Here is a 21,104-nt window from a genome sequence, read left to right on the forward strand (position 1 = left end):
GATAAGGTCAGTTATGTTTTTCTCTTGGCTTCCTCGCCACCCGCAGCAGGTCCAGTCTATGTCCTTTCAGACTCAACCACCTCTGTCGTGGTGTTACAAGACACTATGGGTGATGGACGTTGAGGTTGCCCACTCAGAGTACATTTGTTGCCTTGGCCAGCCTCAGTGATGTTAAACATGAAGGCATTCTGATTCATTAGCTGATGGGGAGCTGTATGTGGTAAAGAAAAAGGGGGCTTTCCCTGTCTATGTTTGCCTTGGTGTCATGAGACTCTATGGGGTCTGGAGTCGATGTTGTGGACACCCAGGGCAGTTCTCTCCTGGCTGTATACCACTGTAAAGTATCTCAAAGGACCAGTTGAACTTCATGGTGGCTCCAAGTTACAACCATGGAGTAAGATAATGGGAGCAAGTTAGTCATTTGGGTTAGTGTATAAATGCAAATTGCTGTTGAACCTTTGTGGTCCAAACTGACTCAGCTACCTGGCAAGACATTGTTGGGCAAGATGTGTAGAGATTTCTAATGAAACTTTTTGATTATACATTTGCTTCGTAACTTTATTGTTTTGTTAGGTTCCCCGAATGGTGGAAGGTTTAGCAAGCCATCGTTGTTCTCAAGTGGCAGCTGCAAAGGACCATACAGTTGTTCTGACAGAAGATGGATCTGTTTTTGCTTTTGGGCTCAACACTTACAATCAGCTGGGTATTGCATCTCCACCAGGCAACAGTAGCATACCAAGACAGGTATTAATAGGAAGCTTTTTGAGGATGCATGACAAATGTCCAGTGAGGGGTTGATGATCTTATTATGAAGGAGTTTTATTTTGAATATTCAGTGCAAACTGGAAATTTTTATGTCACTGTCAGCCACTTTTTTCAAAGGTAATGATCTAAGAAAATGAGAATTTTAATTGAGAGTATATTTCATAAAATTAAAGAAGATTGTGGGAAAATTTCAAATTTTTAACAAATTTATGGAATGTCCAATTAAAGATGGGCTTTGCCATATTTCATGGGGTGGGAAATGAATTTTGGGATTCGGTATCTTTATTTGAAAAGAGATAATGAAGGGCTATGAGCAAAAAGCAGGTGAGTAGGACTAATTAGGTATTCACTTGTAAGAGTCAGAACAGCATTGAATAGCCTCATTCTGTACTGCAGAATTCTATTTTATGATCATAAAAGAATTACTAAAGAAATTTATGACCTTTTTCAGCCATTGAAGTAAAGCAATCCTTTCGCTCAATTATAGATGAAGATTTAATCTGGAAATTCCCAGTAAATGTCTAGTAAAATTAAATAATTTTAATTTGCAGTTCTAATTAGTAGATCCAATTGATTATATTTGATGCAGGCTATGTGTTTTTTATTTAACCGGTTGCTTTAGCAAACTAACCAGAGTTAGCATATTGAATAAAAAATCTATGGTTTATTTTTCAAGATCTTATAACCTAATGTTTCCTAAAACTTCCAATTAACTTCTTTGAAATTAAATTTTATGAACAGAGCTAACAGAAGCCTTATATTAGCTTGGAGAATCTGCATTCTAAACTTTATAATAGCCACAGTCTAGAATATATTGATCTTAATTGCACTTGCTGTTGACAGCTTTGTACCAGTGATCAAGTTTGATGTACCATAATGTCAATAATTTTTGTAAAACCAGATATGGAACATATTGATTTGGGATAAATAATAAAAGGAATTTGTTTGTACTTTTATTTACTTGATGTTTGTGGATCTGTACTTTTGTTTTGAACACTTGTGAAGGTACAGTCCAAAACCCTTAAAGGAAGAACTGTGATTGGAGTTGCTGTGGGGCGGTTTCACACTGTTCTGTGGACAAGGGAAGCGCTGTATACTATGGGTCTGAATGCTGGCCAGCTTGGTAAGATGTAGAAGCTGTTTCACTTATAATGCTTGTACTAGTGAGTTTGCCACGCCAGCTTTGCATGTCACTAAAATCCTGCATGAAGCTGTGACATTTTATACACTAATTATTGTATTTAGCAAAAAGTTCTTTTCACTTGGCACTTTGCAAGTTTCTCCACTTTCTGTGAACATGAACTAGGAGCAGGAGTAAACATTTCAGTTCTTTGAGCCTGCTCCACCATTCATTACGGTCATGGTTGATCTGTTCTCTGCTTTGTTTCCACCTTCCTGCCTGCTCTCCAAACCCCTTTATCCTGCTACTAATTAAAAACCTATCTATGTCCTCAAATTTGTTTAGTGTTCCAGCATCTGCTGCATTTTGGGGCAGAGAATGCCACAGATTCACCACGCTTTGAGTGAAGTAATTCCTCCATTTCTTTTTTAAATCTGCCACCCCTTAGCCTAAAACTATGGCCTCTCAGTCTAGAATGCCCAACAAGGGGAAACATCTGCTCTATGTCTACCCTGCCAGTCTCTTTAACATCTTATATACCTCAATTCACTGTCTAATTCTTCTGAGCTCCAGTGGATATATACCTAAATTGTTGAGTTTCTCTTAATAAATCTGGAATCAATCTTGTGAACCTCCTCCGAATTGTCTCTAAAGAATTTACATCTTTCGTCAAGTAAGGAGACTAGAACTGCGCACAATACTTCAGATGTGGTCTCACCAGGGCCTATACAGTTGCAACAGCATTTCCCTACTTTTATACTCTATATTCCATGAGCAATGAATGCCAAAATTACATTTGCCTTCCTCATTGCCTGCTGCACCTGCACACTAACTTTCTGCATTTTGTGCATGAGGACACCTAAGTATCTTGCACCAAAGCATTATTAAGTTGCCTTTTTATTCCTGTAACCGAAATTGATAACCACTCACTTTTCCACGTTAGATTCTACCTGCCAAATTTTGGCCTAACCTATCCACATCCATTTGTAAATTTCTTGTTTCCTCATTGCAACTTACTTTTGCACCTTCTAATGTCATCTGCAAATTTGACTAGAATATATTCTATCCCTGCATCCAAGTCAGTAATATGGATTGTAAATGCTTGGGGATTGAGAAACCTGTGGCGCACTACTAGTTCCAACTTGTCAAAAAAACATTTATCCCCACACTCTGTCTTCTGTTGGTTAGCCAATCCTCTTTCCAAGTTAATAAATTATCCCTAATCCCATGTGAATTAAGCTTAATGTGAATTAAGCTTTTGTGTAGCACCTTTATCAAGTGTCTTCATGAAATACAGATATATGACATCTACAGGATCCTTATTATCCAAATAGCTTGTTATATTTTTGAAGAATTCCAGCAAATTTGTCAAACACAATTTGCCCTTCATAAAACCATGCTGAGTCTGATGGATTGCATTTTGATTTTCCAAATACCCCATTACTATTTCCTTAATAATGGATTCATAATAAATCAAATCAAAGCTTTTCAATGACAGACATTAAACTAATTGATCTATTGTTAACATAAGAACATAAGAAATAGGAGCAGGAGTAGGCCAACTAGCCCTTCGAGCCTGCCCCGCCATTCAATAAGATCATGGCTGATCTGTCGTGACTCAGTTCCACATTCCCGCCCTCTCCCCATAACCCTTAATCCCCTCTCTCATCAAAAACCCATCAACCCGCATCTTAAAAATATTTAGCGAGGCAGCCTCCACCACTTCAACGGGCAGAGAATTCCAGAGATTCACCACCCTTTGAGTGAAGAAGTTCCCCCCCAACTCTGTTCTAAACCGCCCCCCCTTTATCTTGAGGCTATGCCCCCAAGTCCTACTATCCTTTCTGAGCGGGAAGAGTCTCTCCACCTCTATCCTATCCATCCCATTCATCCTATTTCCTCCTTTTTGAACAGGAGCATTATGTTAGACTTTTTCCAATCCATTGGAACCTTTCCAGAATCCAGGTAATTTTGCAATAATATAACCAATGACTCCACTATCTCTGCTGTCTAGAATGTAGGCCATCAGGCCCTAGAGACTTGTCAGCCTTTAATCTCAATAGCTTGCTCACTACATTTTCCTGCTGTCGATGATTAAGTTCCTCCTTTTCAACAGCTTGTGCATTATCTATTAGTATTGGATGGTCCTAGTGTCCTCAACCTTGAAATATTGATTTAGTGTCCCTGTCATTCCTGCATTCCCCATTATTAACTCGCTGGTCTCTTACTCTAAGGGACGAATGTTAACTTTAGCTACTTTCTTCCTTTTTGTATACTTAGAGATTTTTTTGCTTTTTTTATCTTTGCATTAGATTTCTTACATCATTTACCTTTGCCCTTTTTTTAGTAACCCTCTGTTGGTCTTCAAAAATGCCCCAATCCCTCCAGCCTGCCGCTAACTTTTGCAATGTGGTTTGTCTTTGCTTTTGTTATCTTTAATGTCCTTGCTTAGCCATGATAGCATTTTCCCCCTCAAACAATCTTTTTTCTTTCTGGAATATATTTTAGTTGGGAGAAATATCTCCTTAAATATTAGGCACTGTTCATCAAATGTTCTACCTTTCAGTCTTTCAGCCCAGTCCACTAGGGTCAAATCTGTCTTCATGTCTATGCATTACCATGGTTTAACACCAGGACACTAGTGTGGGACTCAAGTTTATTGTCCTCAAACTGAATCAACCATGCAATGATCGCTTTCCCCTATAGGATCCTTTACTGTAAGATGTATACTATTATTATATTCATTCCAACTCATTACACAATACCTGATCCAAAACCACCTGTTCCCTGGTTGGTTCACAACATATTGTCCCAAGAAACAATCCCTAACACACTGTGAATTCTCTATCAAGGCTACCTTGGCCAATTTGTTAATCCAGTCTACATGCATGTTAAAAATCACACGTGGGGGGGGGTCACATGATGTAAGTGTAGGAATAGTTGAGTTTTCACATTCTTTGATGCTAGTCATCTTTTAATCCTTTTATTTATCCTGATGCGCAACCGGTAATTATCTAATCCTTGAGCGTATACTCTATGCTATGTTCCTGGAAGATTCTGGTTAAGTTTGGGTGACGGGGAGCCATTCAAGTTCAAGAATTTCCTTGTTTGATCAAGGTGGTCAGAGGCAACAGGAATGTGTTTTAGCTGGTGAGCAGGCTCCTGTTCTGGCATTATCGTAGGCATAGAGATGATAGCTGCCATTGTGAATGGTGGTCTTGGCTCCCTAGCACAAATCCTTGGTGTTCACATTGATGAACTGCAAGATCTCTGAAAGAAAATGGACGAGGCAGTGGAAAGAATCCTGTCAGTCAAGACAGCGCTTTCCTTGCTGGAGTCTCAGCTTCACTCCTTGGAATTCCTGCTACATAGTATGTCAAACATCCTAGTTAATTTGGGGAGATGGGACCGGAGAAGGAGTGTCTGTGTGCCTAATCTTTCAAGGGGGTTGTGGATGAATTTCTGTCTGAGTTTGAGAACTGGCTGCCATGATTTTGTAATGTCATTTTGAATGCTGGGCGTTTCAAGTTCGAAGATGCATATTATATCCAGTCTTTGAGATCTGGGGTTGGTTATATACCCCTAATTCTGATCTTGCATTGCCTTGACTTCAGTGTTTGTCAAGAAAGTCTGACCTCAGTGGGACTTAGCTACTTGTCGCGACCAAGCTGCCTCTTGAGGGCTTCTGAGCGACGACACAGGGGAGGTGCAGAGACCTCGTTGATACCATGGACGGATCCTTGATGTTATTTGACAATTCTGTCAAGACTTTGGTCTTTGCAAACTCTGTAGATTGCTATATTTTCCTCCAGTTTATCATTAATTCTAAACTACTCCTCTTGTAATTATAATCCTGATTTTGTGATGTTGCCTTTTATCCTGACAAATGTTTGATGTAAGAGCACTGAGGCATGTCACCTGTTATCTTTTTATTCTATGAAAGCCAGGGATAGCCATTTATTTATAATGGAATTTATCCACCTACATTCTCTGGCAGTGGAACAAGGGAGACATTAAATGGAAGTGTGTTACGGTTTACATTCAATTTTTGGCCGTTTCAAGTGGTACCGGTAAATGGGGTAAGAGGATCTGCCCTCTCTGCTTCTGGCCATGTGACAAATTCAAAGTTCTAAGGCCCAGTGTTTGTAATTTGAAGATAAATCCTTTGCATGTGGATTGATAAAGGATCCTTGTTATTCTACTGAGTGTGCTGGGATGGTTGTATGCATCGGGATTGTGTGATATTTATTCTTTCTTTGTATTGGCATTTATGATGGAGAACTAAATTATATGCAATCCTTGAATTGTAGATAATGAATAGTGCCATGGCAGTGTAGTGGGCAAATTGTTTGATGAAGAGTTGGTGGGTATGGCTTTATAAGTCCTCATAATAGGTGTGGAAAAGCCCCTTTGGAAGTAATGGTGTCTCATTTTTCTTTTGTATTTTTGTTATTTAGGGATTAACGAATCTTTGTTGGTCTGTGAAGGTACAAGACAGATCATGTATCCTGGAAAAGACTGAGTTTGAGTTTAAGCGCAGGCACCTCAGGCATAGCTGGAGTTGGTGGGAATATTTATTGCTGTGTGCCCAATCATGGTTGGGGTATCCTTGGTTGTTTAGGCTTCCTTGGGTTAGTTTTGGATACATGGCCACGCGGGTTGTGACAGTAGCTACTTGTTAGTTTGGCTCCTGGAATATACAGTGAGCACATTATCCTATTGCGAGAAGGCTTTCCCTGAGGTATCCTACCTGTGGATGTCTGGGCAGTGACTCCTTCTCTTGCTAGGGTTTCCCTTGATGGGGGAGAATAAGTGGAATCCTCTTGATGGCAGGGTCTGAGTGGCACCTCAAGTGTGACTGGAGATGGAGGATGTTTGCTTTGCTTGAAGCCTGGGGTGGCATGAATACCTCTGACATGTCAACTCTTCTTTTAATTGTGTTGTTGTTCTTTGCTTATCTTGGGTTGGGTAGGTTAGGGCCGTAGTTACTTTAGTTATCCATTTCTGGATCCAGTGGAGAAAAGGTTGACCTCCTGAGATGTTCTCTTTTGGGGACTTCTGCACAAATCTTCCTTATTGAGGTTTAGGCCCATTGAGGGTTGGGGTAGTATCCTATTGTCTTCTCTTACTGTTATTTCTATCCAAACTGATTCAAAGTTGTGGGCTAGGATTCTCGAAGAAAATTCTTAAGTTACCAACGTGCAGGAAAATGTGAGTAAATCCTGCCAATTATTTTAGCGGGATTTCCAGAATAAATCTGCAACACACTAGTGCCATAATATGATTCACTTTGAAAGTCAGGGGGCAGGGCCTATTCCCACCCAAGCGGCCAGAAGCCCCATAGCGCTGAGCAGCCACTGCGCATGTGCCGATCTGTCAGCGCAGAGATCAGCGCATACACAGTGGCCCCTCATTGCTGGAGTACAGATTGCTGGCAAGCCCCCCTTCCCCCTCCCCTGATTGCTCTCACTCCCTCACCCACCGATCCTCTGGCAGAGTGGCCATGGGCCTGGCCCCTTTGGCACTGCCCAGTGGGCAGTGCCAAGATGCTCCTTGGGCACTGTCCAAGGAGTATCTCCCTTCCCCCAATCTCCCTGAGGGAACCTCAATGACTTCCCCTGCAGTGGGGTCGGGCTGTCTGTTCCCCATTAGTGGGCAGCTGTTGTAAACCCTGCTGGAGGAAATCACTCCTGGCAGAAGCAGGGAGATGCCAGCGGGCCCAAGAATGAATTCTCCCAATTTCAATATGATAATCATGCCAGTTTCCCTGCAGGAAGCTCGTGAAATGGTCCCCACTGATATCTCCTGGCCTGCTGCATTACTTGAGCATCACAGTAGGCTGGGAGAATTGCCCCCTTGATCTCCAATGCCGATATAATTTCTTACAACAGTACTTCACTAACAAAGCTACACTACTCCTCTTCCTTTCTGTCTGTCCTTCCAAAACACTGAGTGCTCTTGGATATTCAGCTCCCAGACTTGGTCTCCTTGTAACCATGTCTCAGTAATTGCCACCAAATCATACCCCGTTGTCTCTATTTGCACTGTTATCTCATTAATTTTGTTCCAAATGCTATGTGCATTCAGATACAGAACTTTTAAATTCCTCCTATTATAAATTTTCGCTACTCTTGTGCAATTCCCCAGTTTAACATGACGTTCACAAGCTCTGTCCCTTCCTTTCATTATTTGCTAACAATTAACCTCATCATTCACCTGTACTCCTACCTTCTCCTTACGCTTGATTTTTTTAAAAAAAACTTACATGCAACTGAAAGCCCCCCTCCTTTCCTGACACACTATTTGGTTTAAATATCAATTGCTCCCAGTTCCTTTTGTAGCCTAAGTTAAAGGAAGTGTAAACCTCCCTATATTTCATTCAGTCTTAAAGTTACACACAACCACCCGAGTATGATATTTTAACTTTGAGCAGTTTTTATCTTTCCATCTAAAAAAAATGATACATGGCTGTTTTGTGTATGAGCTTACTTGAGATGTCTGCAGCTGTTTAAAGGAGATCATTGTTATTCTGCCAGTCTGAGCAAAATTTGAAACGTGGTCAGATGACAAGATATCATGCTACACCAATATCTTTTACTTTCCTCATCTGTAGCCTTTGTGTTAACATTTTGTTGATTTATTTTATGTGGGTGACTTACTAGTTTAAAATCAATTGAAGAACGCAAGTAATGAAAGGATAATTTTTGAGAGAAATGTTGCTGGTAAAATTATTTTCAGCATACTCTGGTAAATTGTGCTGTGCTAAAAAGTGTTAAAGCATTGACACTATTCTTGTAAATCTGTCTCTATTATTAAAATTGCAATGATATTTGTATTCTGCTTTCAATCCATTACTTTTTGGTTTTGCCTTTCAAATATTTGGGCTTGCCAACATCTGAGTGTTACATTACACTTTATTCTGAATGTGTGTGAATTCCTTGAGTGCTGTGACATGCCACTATTTACAAGTTAACTGAATTATTTATTCAGGTTACTTAATGGATCCTAATGGTGAACGATGTGTGCTTGCACCTCGACAAGTATCAGCTTTGCATCATAAGGACGTAGTGATTTCTCTGGCAGCAGCAAGTGATGGAGCCACTGTGTGTGTTACGGGAAAAGGTGATGTTTACTTGCTGACAGGCTATCAATGCAAGAAAATTGCATCCAGGTATTTTTTCGTCATTAACATTTTTAAACTATTAAAGTGTTGTTTCAATGAATAGTCATTGAAAGTCTACAGACTTAAATTGCCCCTTGGTGTCCAAAGATATGTAGGTTAGAGGGATTAGCGGAGTAAATACGTGTAAATACTCAATGAGAAAGAGTTAAATAATTTAAGTTTACATTGTTTGGAGTCCTCTGAAGCATATAAAATATTAAGTGATCTGAATATAAATCCAAAAATGATCCAGAGGTAGTAGAGTAAAAAAACTCAATTTAAATCTGATATTAGAATTTCTCACATAACGGGTGATAAGAATCTGCAATAATCTAACAGGATGGTAAAGGTGCAAACTCTTAAGAGCGTTCAAGGTGCACCTAGGTAGTAGTTTGGTACAGTTACGGAGTTGTATATAATGCCTAGTAATGCTCCTGACGTATATTGAATTTTCTTTTATTGCTAAACTTTGATTGTATGTATGATGATTAGCTTTCCAGGAGGTGCTGAATTTAATTTTTTCTTGGATATGCAGGCAGTTAAACTTGAAGAAAGTTCTTGTTACTGGTGGACACCTGGATCATAAAGTTGACCCACATGTACTTAACGAAGGAGGGGGTGAAAAAGTTTGCATACTTGCCTTGGACGAAGCAGGCAGGGTAAGTGGAAATATTTGCAGTTTTCCTGAACCCCTCTGTCTCCTATTATGATGCATTATGTTAGAGCATTGCTGCATGCACTAGGTCAGAAGATCAGAGATTTGATTTTGTGTTTTTAGCTATGTGCTATGGTGTTGCTTAATGGAGGCTGGTTGCATCATAAATATTGGAAAATCTGGTGTCCCCACGCACCTAAATTGCTACACTTATCTTTTTCAACTGTAGGAAGTGTCTTCTGTTGGATGGAGAATGTGGGTGGGAAAAGGTATATTTAGAAAAAAAAATACACTTTTTTAAAAAAAGTCAAGTATTTAGCTCATATATGGACGGATTTACTTATTACCACACTTTCAGAATATCAATAGCCAGCAAATCGGATGACATTTTAAAGCTTTTTGTTCAGCGTTTTGGTCTAACTGTTTTGTTGTAAAAGCCAACTGTGATATTAATTCCTCTTATCCAGTCAGATCTACATACAACTCTAATACATGTAGGTGACTTTTGATGACCTCCAAAGTGGCCTAGCAAGCCATTCAGTTGTACCAACAATTGCTTTAAAAGTTCAATCATCATTCTAGGGCAACTAGTGATGAACAACTAATGTAGCTTTGCCAAAGCATCCACAGAACAAATAAAACAACAAAATGGTCAACATCCTCCTCTTCTCAAAAAGCTAAAGAGGTGATAGTGAAGCAGATAAGTATTTGTAGTTTAAGGTAATGATTACTGTAAAAGCACAAAGGATTGTAATATATTCTAATTACATTGAGCACTGGTACCAAGCACTGTCGACCACGACTGAACACAAGTTTGGCGTGACATTTAAAAAAACTACTTTGAATTTACAAAATTCTTGCTGTGTTCTGATTGCTTCACATATTGAACCACTGCAACAAAAAGAAAATAAATTACCTTGTATACATGATCGCAGGAGTGAGGGAAAAAAAGGAACGTGCATTCAGAAACTCTGGGTGATGGAGTTCTTTTAATTGGTTCAGAGTCTTTCTTTTGTAAGCAGGATCAGTTAACAGACAGTAAGGCTACTTGGTGCAGAAGTGGAAACTATGGCACATGGCATCTGGTTTTGGTTATAGTGCAAATTATGGGCTTAAATTTGTAGAATTTGATCACTTATTAGACATTATTGGTTGCTAACAAATCATTTATAATATAAAAATGAAAAATCACATCACATTGTCAGTTAAGTATTCTTTTCCAATACTTTCACAGTTTAAATTTCAAGTCTTTCAGCATTTATAAAATTAATTGGAAAGCCTTTTTACTTCAAGCTTCCATCTAAGGTTTGTTCAGACTCTAGACCTGCGATTGAATTGTAGTGTTATGGGTGCCATCTACTGGCCTTAGCATAGGTGAACATTCTAACCACTAAAGTCATTTTTTGAAATATGGTATTGCTACGAAAATGATGTTTTTTCCCTCAAACAATAGCCAGAGTGGTTGAGAAGATTGATGCCTAGGATCCACTCATTCGTTTTGAGTCCTGGCTATTGGCTGTGGTGATGTCTGGAGCAGCTGTGAGTAGAAGCTAGATGCAGGTTTTGTTAGAAATTGGAAAATTGCTGAACCTGATTACCATTTGCTCATTATGATGGTTTTCATTGTGCCACAAACTGGAACACCTTTGCAGTAAACAATTTTTGGAATCTAAATTGACTTCTCTTAAATGAAATCTTTTGTCAGTGCTTTGGGAGAGAAATTGTTTTGGTGGTGGAGAAGACAATATACAAAACCCTCTGTTAGCTACATTGTCTGGTGTAACAGTCTGGTTTAGTCGGCTCAATGCAAAGGCGTTACTGTCGACATCTGTAGATTTAATCGAAAATGATACTTTTAAAATGCTAAGGTATGCGAGTTTATAGACTTGGAGATAAATTTATCTCCAATGTTTGAACTATGAAAGGCCATTTAATTCATGTTTTGGTCATTGAAATTTGTTTGCCCTGAATGTATCTTATGGATGCCATCTAGTGGCTTTTTGCATAGTTTAGCATTTTATCACAAAAACATGTAGCTATCAATTTTTGTACGTCATCTAAATGTGAATGCTTTGTGCAAAATCTCTACTGAACAACATGATGGGGTGCCCAGGAGAGCCATTATGCATGAAATGTTACATCAGTGATTCAATTAAAATGTACTAGTATGAATTAAGGTTTCTTGGAACTGTATCATTATTGTTTAAATTAGGTAATGTGCTACTAATTGCTTGTTATGTGATTTTTGCTATCATGTAATTATCTTGTATCTAAATAGCAACAGTTTGCATTGCTATAACATATTTAAAATGATAAAACATTCCAAACTGCTACACTAGGATGGAACACAAGGTATTTACTGCAGACAGTTGGAGAGGGTGTGATGGGAGAACCATTGTTTACACAAATATTTAGGTGAGTGGGTGGCCAAAGATTAGACGATTGGGAATTTGAAAGTTCTGTTGAAAATTACTTAAGGGTGAGGGAATTTTCTGGAGAAAACTCAGTTTTGATTGGAAGGAGGAATCAAGTGTAGGTGCTTATAGATACAAAGAAGTAAGAAGAGATCTCCTCCTTTGATTGAGACTCTATTCCTCTTCACCTCTATTCCTAGTGATTATTGATTTACTGGAAGAGCCTATGAGTTGGGAAGGATGAGTAGGACAGGAAAGATGTTGACAGGATTTACATTCAAATGGGCATGCTGGGCAGGAAGGTCTGAGAGAATTAGAATTGGGCAGTTGGTGGCCCTGAATGCCGATCAAATTGGAACCAAGACTGGGATGAACATAGGTTAGTACGAATGTCAGGAAATAATGAAGATTGGAGGAGGATTCGTAATGGGGAAGTACCAGAGAGGAGAAAAATGAAAGGAGGCAAGACCAGGTAACCTAAAGGCAAAGGAGATTTGAAAAAAAGGGGCATAAGGGAGGTAAAGATACAGAAAAAAAGGGGAGGGAGAAGGGTCTAGAGCAGCTGCCAAAACATGCATACAAATTGATATGGAAAAACTAATTACATAGACATAACAAAGGTTAAGATTGATAATCCCTGGTAATAATTTCACAAGTTAACCTTAATTCTGGACACTTTGGATTCTCAAGGCTTCACGTTGAGCAAAGCAAAGAACATCATCTGCTGATCACCACCCACTGGCCTCCCTCATTTGATGAATCAGTATGTTTTTCATGTTGAATATCAATTAGTGGGTAGTCTTGAGAGAAGCAAGGATGCAGAATGTATTCTGTCTCTATTGTCGCTAACTAAACCTTGCCATGTTGGCTCACATCAAATGGTTAGGTAATTAACATCAAGAAATAACCTAATTTGACTTCATTCGCACCAATCTATCTGTTGAAGATGCATCTGCCGTGAGAGATTGGTGCAAGTCCTTACTTCAGTCTTTCTAAAGATATTTTTGTCTCCACATCAAAAGCACTATTCTTCATCTACTGATCTACTGAGACAAACTAGGGGCAGATTTCGAAATCCAAAACTGGAAATCTGAGATGTTGTGAACAACTGTTAGCAGCAGAATTATGTACCGCCACAAGCTTCAATCTCATGTCCCAACACCACCTTCCCCCCACAAGTTATGAAGAGGGATTGGATAGACAGGGTTATTTTCCTTGGAGCAGAGGAGATTGAAAGGGGACATGATTGAGATGTATAAAATTATGAGGGGCATAGATAGACAGAAACATTTTCTTCTTGTTGGAGGGATCAATAATCGGGGCATAGATTTAAGGTAAGGGCCAGGAGGTTTAAAAGGGACGTGAAGAAAACTTTTTCACCCAAAGGGTGGTGGGAGTCTGGAACTCACTGCTTGAAAGGATAATGGAAGCAGAAACCCTCATAAGATTTAAGAAGCATTTAGATGTGCACTGCAATACCAAGACACACAAGGCTATGGGCCAAGTACCAAATGGGATTACATTTTATATGTCTTTGTTACGCCATATTGTACTAATCGGATGCTCCTCCCCCAATCCTTCATGTTCCATAAACAACTTCTCATCCAAAGCTCTGATGTTTGAATCTCTTCTCGTATGTTGCCCCAATCATCCATTGCAACTGTCCTTGCTGGTCCCCATTGACTTCCAATGCTCCAAGTGCATTTGGTTTAAATATTATAAAATAAGAAAATTCCTTCATTACTTTGTCCTTCCCTATCCCTAAACTCTCCCACCTTTGTTAACCTTCCCGCATCGCAACTCAAATATTATTTTCCTGACCCCTGGAATCTTCTGTATGTGTGTCCGTGCCTACAGTTACCTTGGACCTTTGTTACCTTGGATGGTTTGTCTTTGACAGACAGAGGTGTGATGGACCTGAGATACCTTTATAACAATGACCATCAAACCTGAAGACCATCTATTCTTCAAAGGACAACGTGGAAGGGCATGTTGGACAATCACCAGGTCACTTTAGAATAGAGTATCAATTTGTTGCAACATAGAGTTGCTTCCATGCTAAACATCAGTAGTGGTCGATTTTAATTGTAGTTCCATGACCAACTGATCAGACCAAAATTACATCACCCTATCATATTTAACTGAGAATTCAGGTGGCGGACTGGAAGGTGAAGCTCCATCAACATTCCCACTCTAAATGATGGTGGAACCCAGCACACAAATTTGAACTGTGACTACAATATTTGCAAGTTAATATTGAGGGCAGTGAGGGGGAACCCCCTCCCATTTGAGGGGAAACCTGTAATCTTATGATGTCTCTGAAAAATGAATTTAGGAAAGGTCTTTCAATGCACAATTCTATAAATAGGTGGCATAATTTAAAGAAAATGTGTCAAAAGAAAATGAGAAACATTGGCAACATTTATGTAGAGATGATGGATTCCTTGCAGCACTGTGACACTACTCATATCCTGAGCTACCTGAGCTCTTCAGCTCTTTACATGTCTTTGTTACGCCATATTGTACTAATCGGATGCTCCTCCCCCAATCCTTCATGTTCCATAAACAACTTCTCATCCAAAGCTCTGATGTTTGAATCTCTTCTCGTATGTTGCCCCAATCATCCATTGCGACTGTCCTTGCTGGTCCCCATTGACTTCCAATGCTCCAAGTGCATTTGGTTTAAATATTATAAAACAAGAAAATTCCTTCATTACTTTGTCCTTCCCTATCTCTAAACTCTCCCACCTTTGTTAACCTTCCCGCATCGCAACTCAAATATTATTTTCCTGACCCCTGGAATCTTCTGTATGTGTGCCTGTGCCTACAGTTACCTTGGACCTTTGTTCTGGAATAATAATCCTAGATTCCTTTGCTTCTCAACTCCTCTCTCCTCCTCAAAACTTACCTTGTCATCCTTCCTATTATTTTTGTCCTTGGGTTTGACCTCCATTTTTGTTTGGTACTGCCTTTGTGAAGTGCTTTTGAATATTTTTTCAGATTAAAGCAACAATATGAATACACAATGATAACAAGTGGATGTAGAATTGTGGCACTGGCTAGCATCTGGTGTTGAACAGAACACAGTGGCAAGTTTCTATTAACTACTGGATGAATTCATTCAGTAACAAGGATACAAGGCTATTGCTTGACAAATGAGAGGTTTGGAAGATTTGGCTGATAAGATCAAAGTTCTTCTCACTTGCTAGTCAATTACCAGGTAAACCCTTGCAAGAGAATTTCCTTGAGGGATTCCCCAGTACATCTTTGGGATACCCCCCCAAATACAATGCTGGGGAACCAGAAAGTTATGGTCCTTTATCTTCCCTACTTCTTTGTCATATTGTGTGTAATAGTCTGACTACAAGCAAAAAAAGTTGGGATTTTGAATCTTCAAAATTATGGATCTTGGATGCTGCATTAAGTACCCTATCCAGAGGTATCAAATGCCAATTTAATATTTTGAGTGTTGTTGTTTTGCTTATTGTCTTTGTACAGAAGTTGATTGTTTCCTTAGGAAAAAACACCTCCATTTATTTTACTTGTAGGCAGTTACTTAATTCAGTTTGCTTCTTTTCCATCAGGTGTTTTGCTGGCGATCTTCAAGCTGCTTCATTAAACAGTGTCGTTGGGCTTATGGGCGACAAGTCTTCATGTCAGACATTGCTCTGAGCAAAAACGAAATGATTTTTGTTACCCAAGATGGAGATGGGTTTACAGGACGCTGGACTGGAGCAGAAAAGACAAATTCAGAAAAGAGAGGTAAACACTTCTATCTTGTTGCCACTCTTGTAATTAATTTGTTTGAATGGATTAAAATTAAATGAAACAGTAAAAATTAGTCAAGGAATTTGTCTATCTAGTTTGGAGTTTGTTTGCTTAATAAATTCATTTGATCAAGGCATTTGGCGTTGTTTTCTAAACATACAAAAATGATGGTGCCTCTCTTTGTTACTGATTATCACTAAGCATGTGATCTCAGTTCTGCTTGAAAATTTTAAATTCAGGTATTTGAAGTCTTAGCATATAGTGAGGCCTGTGGGTTATCTCTTTAGCCTTCCATCTCCCTAAAAGCTTTCTCTTCTAAATCTTGGTGTTTGAAGACTAAATTTTATTTTTGGTGTAAATGCTAAATCGGCTTATCAAAAGATCTGGATGCAAGAACTTCACAGTTGTAAATGCTTAACAGGGATCTTACTGCAAGCTGTTCATGAATTTCCACGTATTTATTTTAATAACCTGATTATCATGCACACTGTTGTCCTTGAACTCTGGTCAGCTGACACTGTGGACAAAGATGCTCAAGCTCTCACATTATTGTATTTCCTTTATTATATTGTACCAAGTTACTACAAAAATTGCACCAGGCATTAAGCTTTGTTATGTACAAAGTAACAAGCCCCTGACTGACTTTGTTATGCACAAGATAACCAACCTCTGACCTATTCAGTTTTACACCATGTAGTTAAAAGGTATTAAAACTTCACGAACTGTCCAAACTCATGACTTTAACTAATAGGCAAACTGATCCAATTCTCTGCTGATAGGTTTTGTTCCAATATCTCCAAGTTCCACGTTCGAGCATTTGCTTCGACAGTGGTTAATTCCAGGTTACTGCTGCCATTATTTCTCCTCCTTATAGAGATCCTGCTAGTCCTGATCATGCTTCCAGTAATGTATTCCAAGGACAAACACTAGTCAATCGCTATCTTTTTAGTTACTAATAATGAGAGTCGTGCCTCTGTCAAAAGGGTTGTAATTCTCTCAGGAACACGACACACAGGGATCTGTGTTCCATCACTGTCTGTTTAAAGCATAGCAACAGTCACTGTATAATCTATTGCTATGTTTATTTCATAGCTATACAACCTGTTCTTTGTTGCTCTCATAGTCCTTAGCTTGATACAGAGTTAGCCCTATTAACCACCAGGTTAATAGGGCTGGTTTATTTATGAATACCCATCAGGCTACAACACTTTTCAGTTTTAATTTTTTTTCATGGGAGGTGGGGTGGGGGAGGGTCACTGGCTTGGCCATTATTTATTATCCATCTTAATTTCCTTGAGGTGATCGTAGCTGCATTTTTGAACTACTGCTGTCCATGCATTGTAGCAACATCAACAAGTGTTAGGAAAGGAGTTCCAGGAATTTAACCCAGCAAAATTGAAGGAACAATGATATATAGTTCCAAGTCGGAATGGTATGTGACTTGGAGGGTATCTGAGAGGTGGTGGTGTTCCCATCCATCTGTTACTGTTGTCCTTCTAGGTGGTAGAGGTCGTAGATTTTTGAAGGAGCCTTGGTGAGTTGTTGCAATGCATCTTGTACAGGATGTACATTTTTTTTGCCACTGTGCATCAGTAGTAGAAGAAGTGAATGTTGAAGGTGATGGATGTGGTGCCAATTGAGTGGCTGCTTTGTCTTGGATAGTGTAATGCTTCCTGAGTGTTATTGGAGCTGCAGTCATCCAGAAAAGTAGAGAGTATTCTGTCACACTCCTGACTTGTGCCTTGTGGACAGGCTTTGAGGAGTCAGGAGGTGAGTTAATCACTGCAGGATTCCTAGACTGTGACCTGCTCTTGTAGCCACAATATTGATATGACTAATCCAGTTCAATTACTGCTCAATGGTAACCCCAGGATATTGTGAGTGGGGGCTTGAACGATGATGATGCTGTTCAATGTTAAGGAAAGATTGTTAGATTTTCTCTTGTTGGAGATGGTCATTGCCTGGCACTTGTGTGGCATGGATGTTACTTGCCACTTGTCAGACAAAGCTTGGATATTGTCCACGTCTTGCTGCGTATGGTGTGGACTAATTCAGTATCTTAAGGAGTCGAGCATGGTGCTGAACATTGTGCAATCATCACCGAACATTCCCACTTCTGACCTTATGATGAAGCAGCTGAAGATGGTTGGGCTAAGGACACCAACCTGACAAAGCCCTGCAGTGATATCCTGGGAATGTGGCAATTGACCTCGAACAACCACAACTATTTTCCTTTGTGCTAGATGTGTTGCCACAGCCGTTATATGGCTGGTTAGTTCAGTATCTAATCAGTGGTAACTCAGGATGTTGTTGATGGGGATCCAGCTGTGATAATGCTTTTGAGTGTCAAGAAGAAATGTTTAGATTTTCTCTTGTTGGAGTTGATCATTGGTATTTGTGTTACTTGCCACTTATCAGCCCACTTATTGCTGTGGGTCTGAAGTCACGTGAGACAGACAAGTCAAGGGTGCCAGACTTCCTAAAGGACATTAGTGAACCAGATGGATTTTTTGGCACAGTCAACAATGGTTTCATGGTCATCATAACTGATGTCAGCTTTTGAGTACTACATTTATTCATTGATTTTAAATTCTACCAGCTGCAGTAGTGGAATTTGAACCCATGTCTCCAGAGCATTTGCTTGATCCTCTGCATTTCCTGTCCAGTGAAACTACAGCAATGCCACAGCCTCCCCTCCAAATGATAGCTTACTAATGATTTGTAGTATATACTACCATCTTACTGACCTCTTTAATAAAAGTTCTGCCTTGACGTGATGTCATGTCAAAACGGAAAGAGAGTCTTCATGCACTGAGCTCTGAAGATATTTGTGATTTTAAATAAAAATAATCCTAACGTGAGTAGGGATTACTTCTATCGATCCAAATTTTTCAATGTGATGTAACTTTTAAAATACTGTAGCCTGCATTGCTGGCTTATACAAATTGTAATTTTAAAGCAAAATACCGCATGTGCTAGAATCTGATATATAAACAACAATGCTGGAAAGGCACAGTAGGTCAAGCAGCATCTGTGGAGAGAAACAAAAGTTAACCTTGCAGGTTGAGTTGCTCTTTAATTCATCCAGCTGGTAACTATGCAGAGAGGAACAAAAAAGATTGCAGCTGGTTCCCAACTTCTTTATGATGAAGTAGGTAATACTTAAAACAAATAAATGGATGTAATTCTTAAACCACTTAATCATGAAATGACTTTATTTGGAACTACTGAAAACAGGCTGTAGCTGTATTAATCATAGATATGTGTACAGAAAATAAAATGATTTATTATGAGACACTATAGCTTTAAATGCTACATTTTGATTCTGGTTTGTACTTGCCGATTTTTTTAAATATAATTTTCATCAGTGATAGTTGGTGTTCTGGGTAGTTATGGTTTGAGATATGTTTTCCTTGTTTATAGATTAGTGATGAGAAGCTGATAGTAGGAATTATTGAAAATGGACTGGTTGATTTACTACCACAATAACTTCATTGTAGTGTTAATGTAAGCCTATTTGTGACACCAATAAATAAACTTTAAACTTTAAATCTTTATAGATCTCTCATCTGGATTGCCTATTTGAAGTTGATATTGGCCTGCCACAGTAGATTATTTAAGTAATGGGATACCATTTTCTATTGTTAGCAGGAAAGGATTCATTTTAAAAAGCTGTAATGCAATTAACCTGCAAGAACAATATTGTCATCCCCCTATTTAAATAAAATGCCTGCCATGTATTTAAACTGGTCACGGACCAAAAATTACTTGTTGCTGTGACTTCTAAAAATTACATAATGCACATCTTAAATATGTAAATGTTATTGTTTTTCTATTCAAGTGGGATTTGTAGACCTGAATTTTCACTAAGTAAATCTGACTCTGCTTTGAATTTAGGTTCTGATTTGGCAAGGAAGTATGTTATTGCTTGAACTGGTTTTCCTGTTTTTATTAGAGGAATTGCCCAACATTCTGCAAAATCCTTTGGACCAGTTTGCTGATACAGTTGGAATGAGCAACAGCTTGTATGAAAGGATTAAACTTGAAAAGCTTCCTTGTATTCATCGTGCTGTTTCTGTTAGCATGGATTTGAATGGACGCAACTTTGCTATTTTACAGTCTGATCCAAAAACTAGGTGAGTTTTTAGTTTGTACCAGATAATTGTAGATTATTTACATTCACAAAGAGGATAAACAAAACAGAAGAAATTCTTCTTGCCTGTGTTTTTCTGCACGGTGTCCATTAGAATGTGAAAATTCTAATTCCCAACTCTTAACATGAATGATGATGATGAAGTGTGATAATTTGGGCTTTTGACTTTAAATTCAGCTTCTTCTCAAGCGTGTGTGATGTACTCTCTGTAACATACAAGGCTAAGCTGTGTCAGGCACGAATTGGCGATTCAGCTTCTCAAGACTGGTATTTTATTAGATCATGATTATTGGAATCTCAGCTATCTTTGTTGTCCATCTTTCGTTCTTTCTTTCATTACCCTTATTTAACAAAAGTCTATCAAGCTTGTTAAGATTTCCGTTGAGCTACGATTCACATCCTTTCAGGTGCAGGTGTTTCAGTTTTTAAATACTCTTTCCATTGGAAAAGTGATGGTTAATTTCATTTCTAACTGACACAGCTTTAATTTTAAGACTTCCCCCTTGTATTAAATTTCCTTCACCAAAGGAAATACTTTATCTACAGCTCCCCTTCTAATCTCTTTATAAATAGAGATGGCTGTTAAAACAGCTTGGGGGACATTTTGCTTTATTAATTGAGAAGTTGGATATATATGCAAAGAAGTATGTCAATTCTTTATCAAGCACCAGTTGGACCTCCATTGGAGTATGGTATTCAATTCTGAAACAATATTTTAGGAAGGAAATCAGAGTTTTTGAACCGGCCAAGAAGCCACTAATTGGAATAATACCAGGAATGCAGACTTTGGTTACGTAGAGGATCTAAAGAAGCTGTATTACTTTGAGCAGTAAAGGTCAAAGGATGATTTAATAGATGTGTTAAAATTAAGAATAAGAGAAAATGATTTCTGAAAGCAGAAGATTTCATAACCTGAGAACATTGGCAAAAGAACTAAAATCTGGAAACTTATTTTTAGATTAACCAGTTGCTACATTCAGGAGTGCACTGCTGAAAGGGTGGTGAAAGCAGATTCAGTATTAGATAATTACTTGATGGGAAAAGAGCAGATGAGTGGGATTAATTTG

At 38.8% G+C, this 21,104-nt stretch overlaps 1 protein-coding gene across 2 annotated transcripts in view; it reads left to right on the forward strand.

Annotated features, from left to right (window-relative positions):
• Positions 1–21,104, forward strand: part of ibtk (inhibitor of Bruton agammaglobulinemia tyrosine kinase) — a 119,346-nt gene that overhangs the window by 44,127 nt on the left and 54,115 nt on the right. For both annotated transcript variants that reach the window (XM_080192793.1, XM_080192794.1), the window contains 6 exons: positions 574–744; positions 1,771–1,888; positions 8,876–9,056; positions 9,583–9,706; positions 15,701–15,878; positions 19,840–20,020. In XM_080192793.1, coding sequence (XP_080048919.1) covers positions 574–744; positions 1,771–1,888; positions 8,876–9,056; positions 9,583–9,706; positions 15,701–15,878; positions 19,840–20,020 — 953 coding nt within the window. The remainder of the gene's footprint in view (positions 1–573; positions 745–1,770; positions 1,889–8,875; positions 9,057–9,582; positions 9,707–15,700; positions 15,879–19,839; positions 20,021–21,104) is intronic.

Source organism: Carcharhinus amblyrhynchos, chromosome 7 (genome assembly GCF_965287045.1).
Source record: "Carcharhinus amblyrhynchos chromosome 7, sCarAmb.v2.hapA, whole genome shotgun sequence".
NCBI lineage: Eukaryota > Metazoa > Chordata > Chondrichthyes > Carcharhiniformes > Carcharhinidae > Carcharhinus > Carcharhinus amblyrhynchos.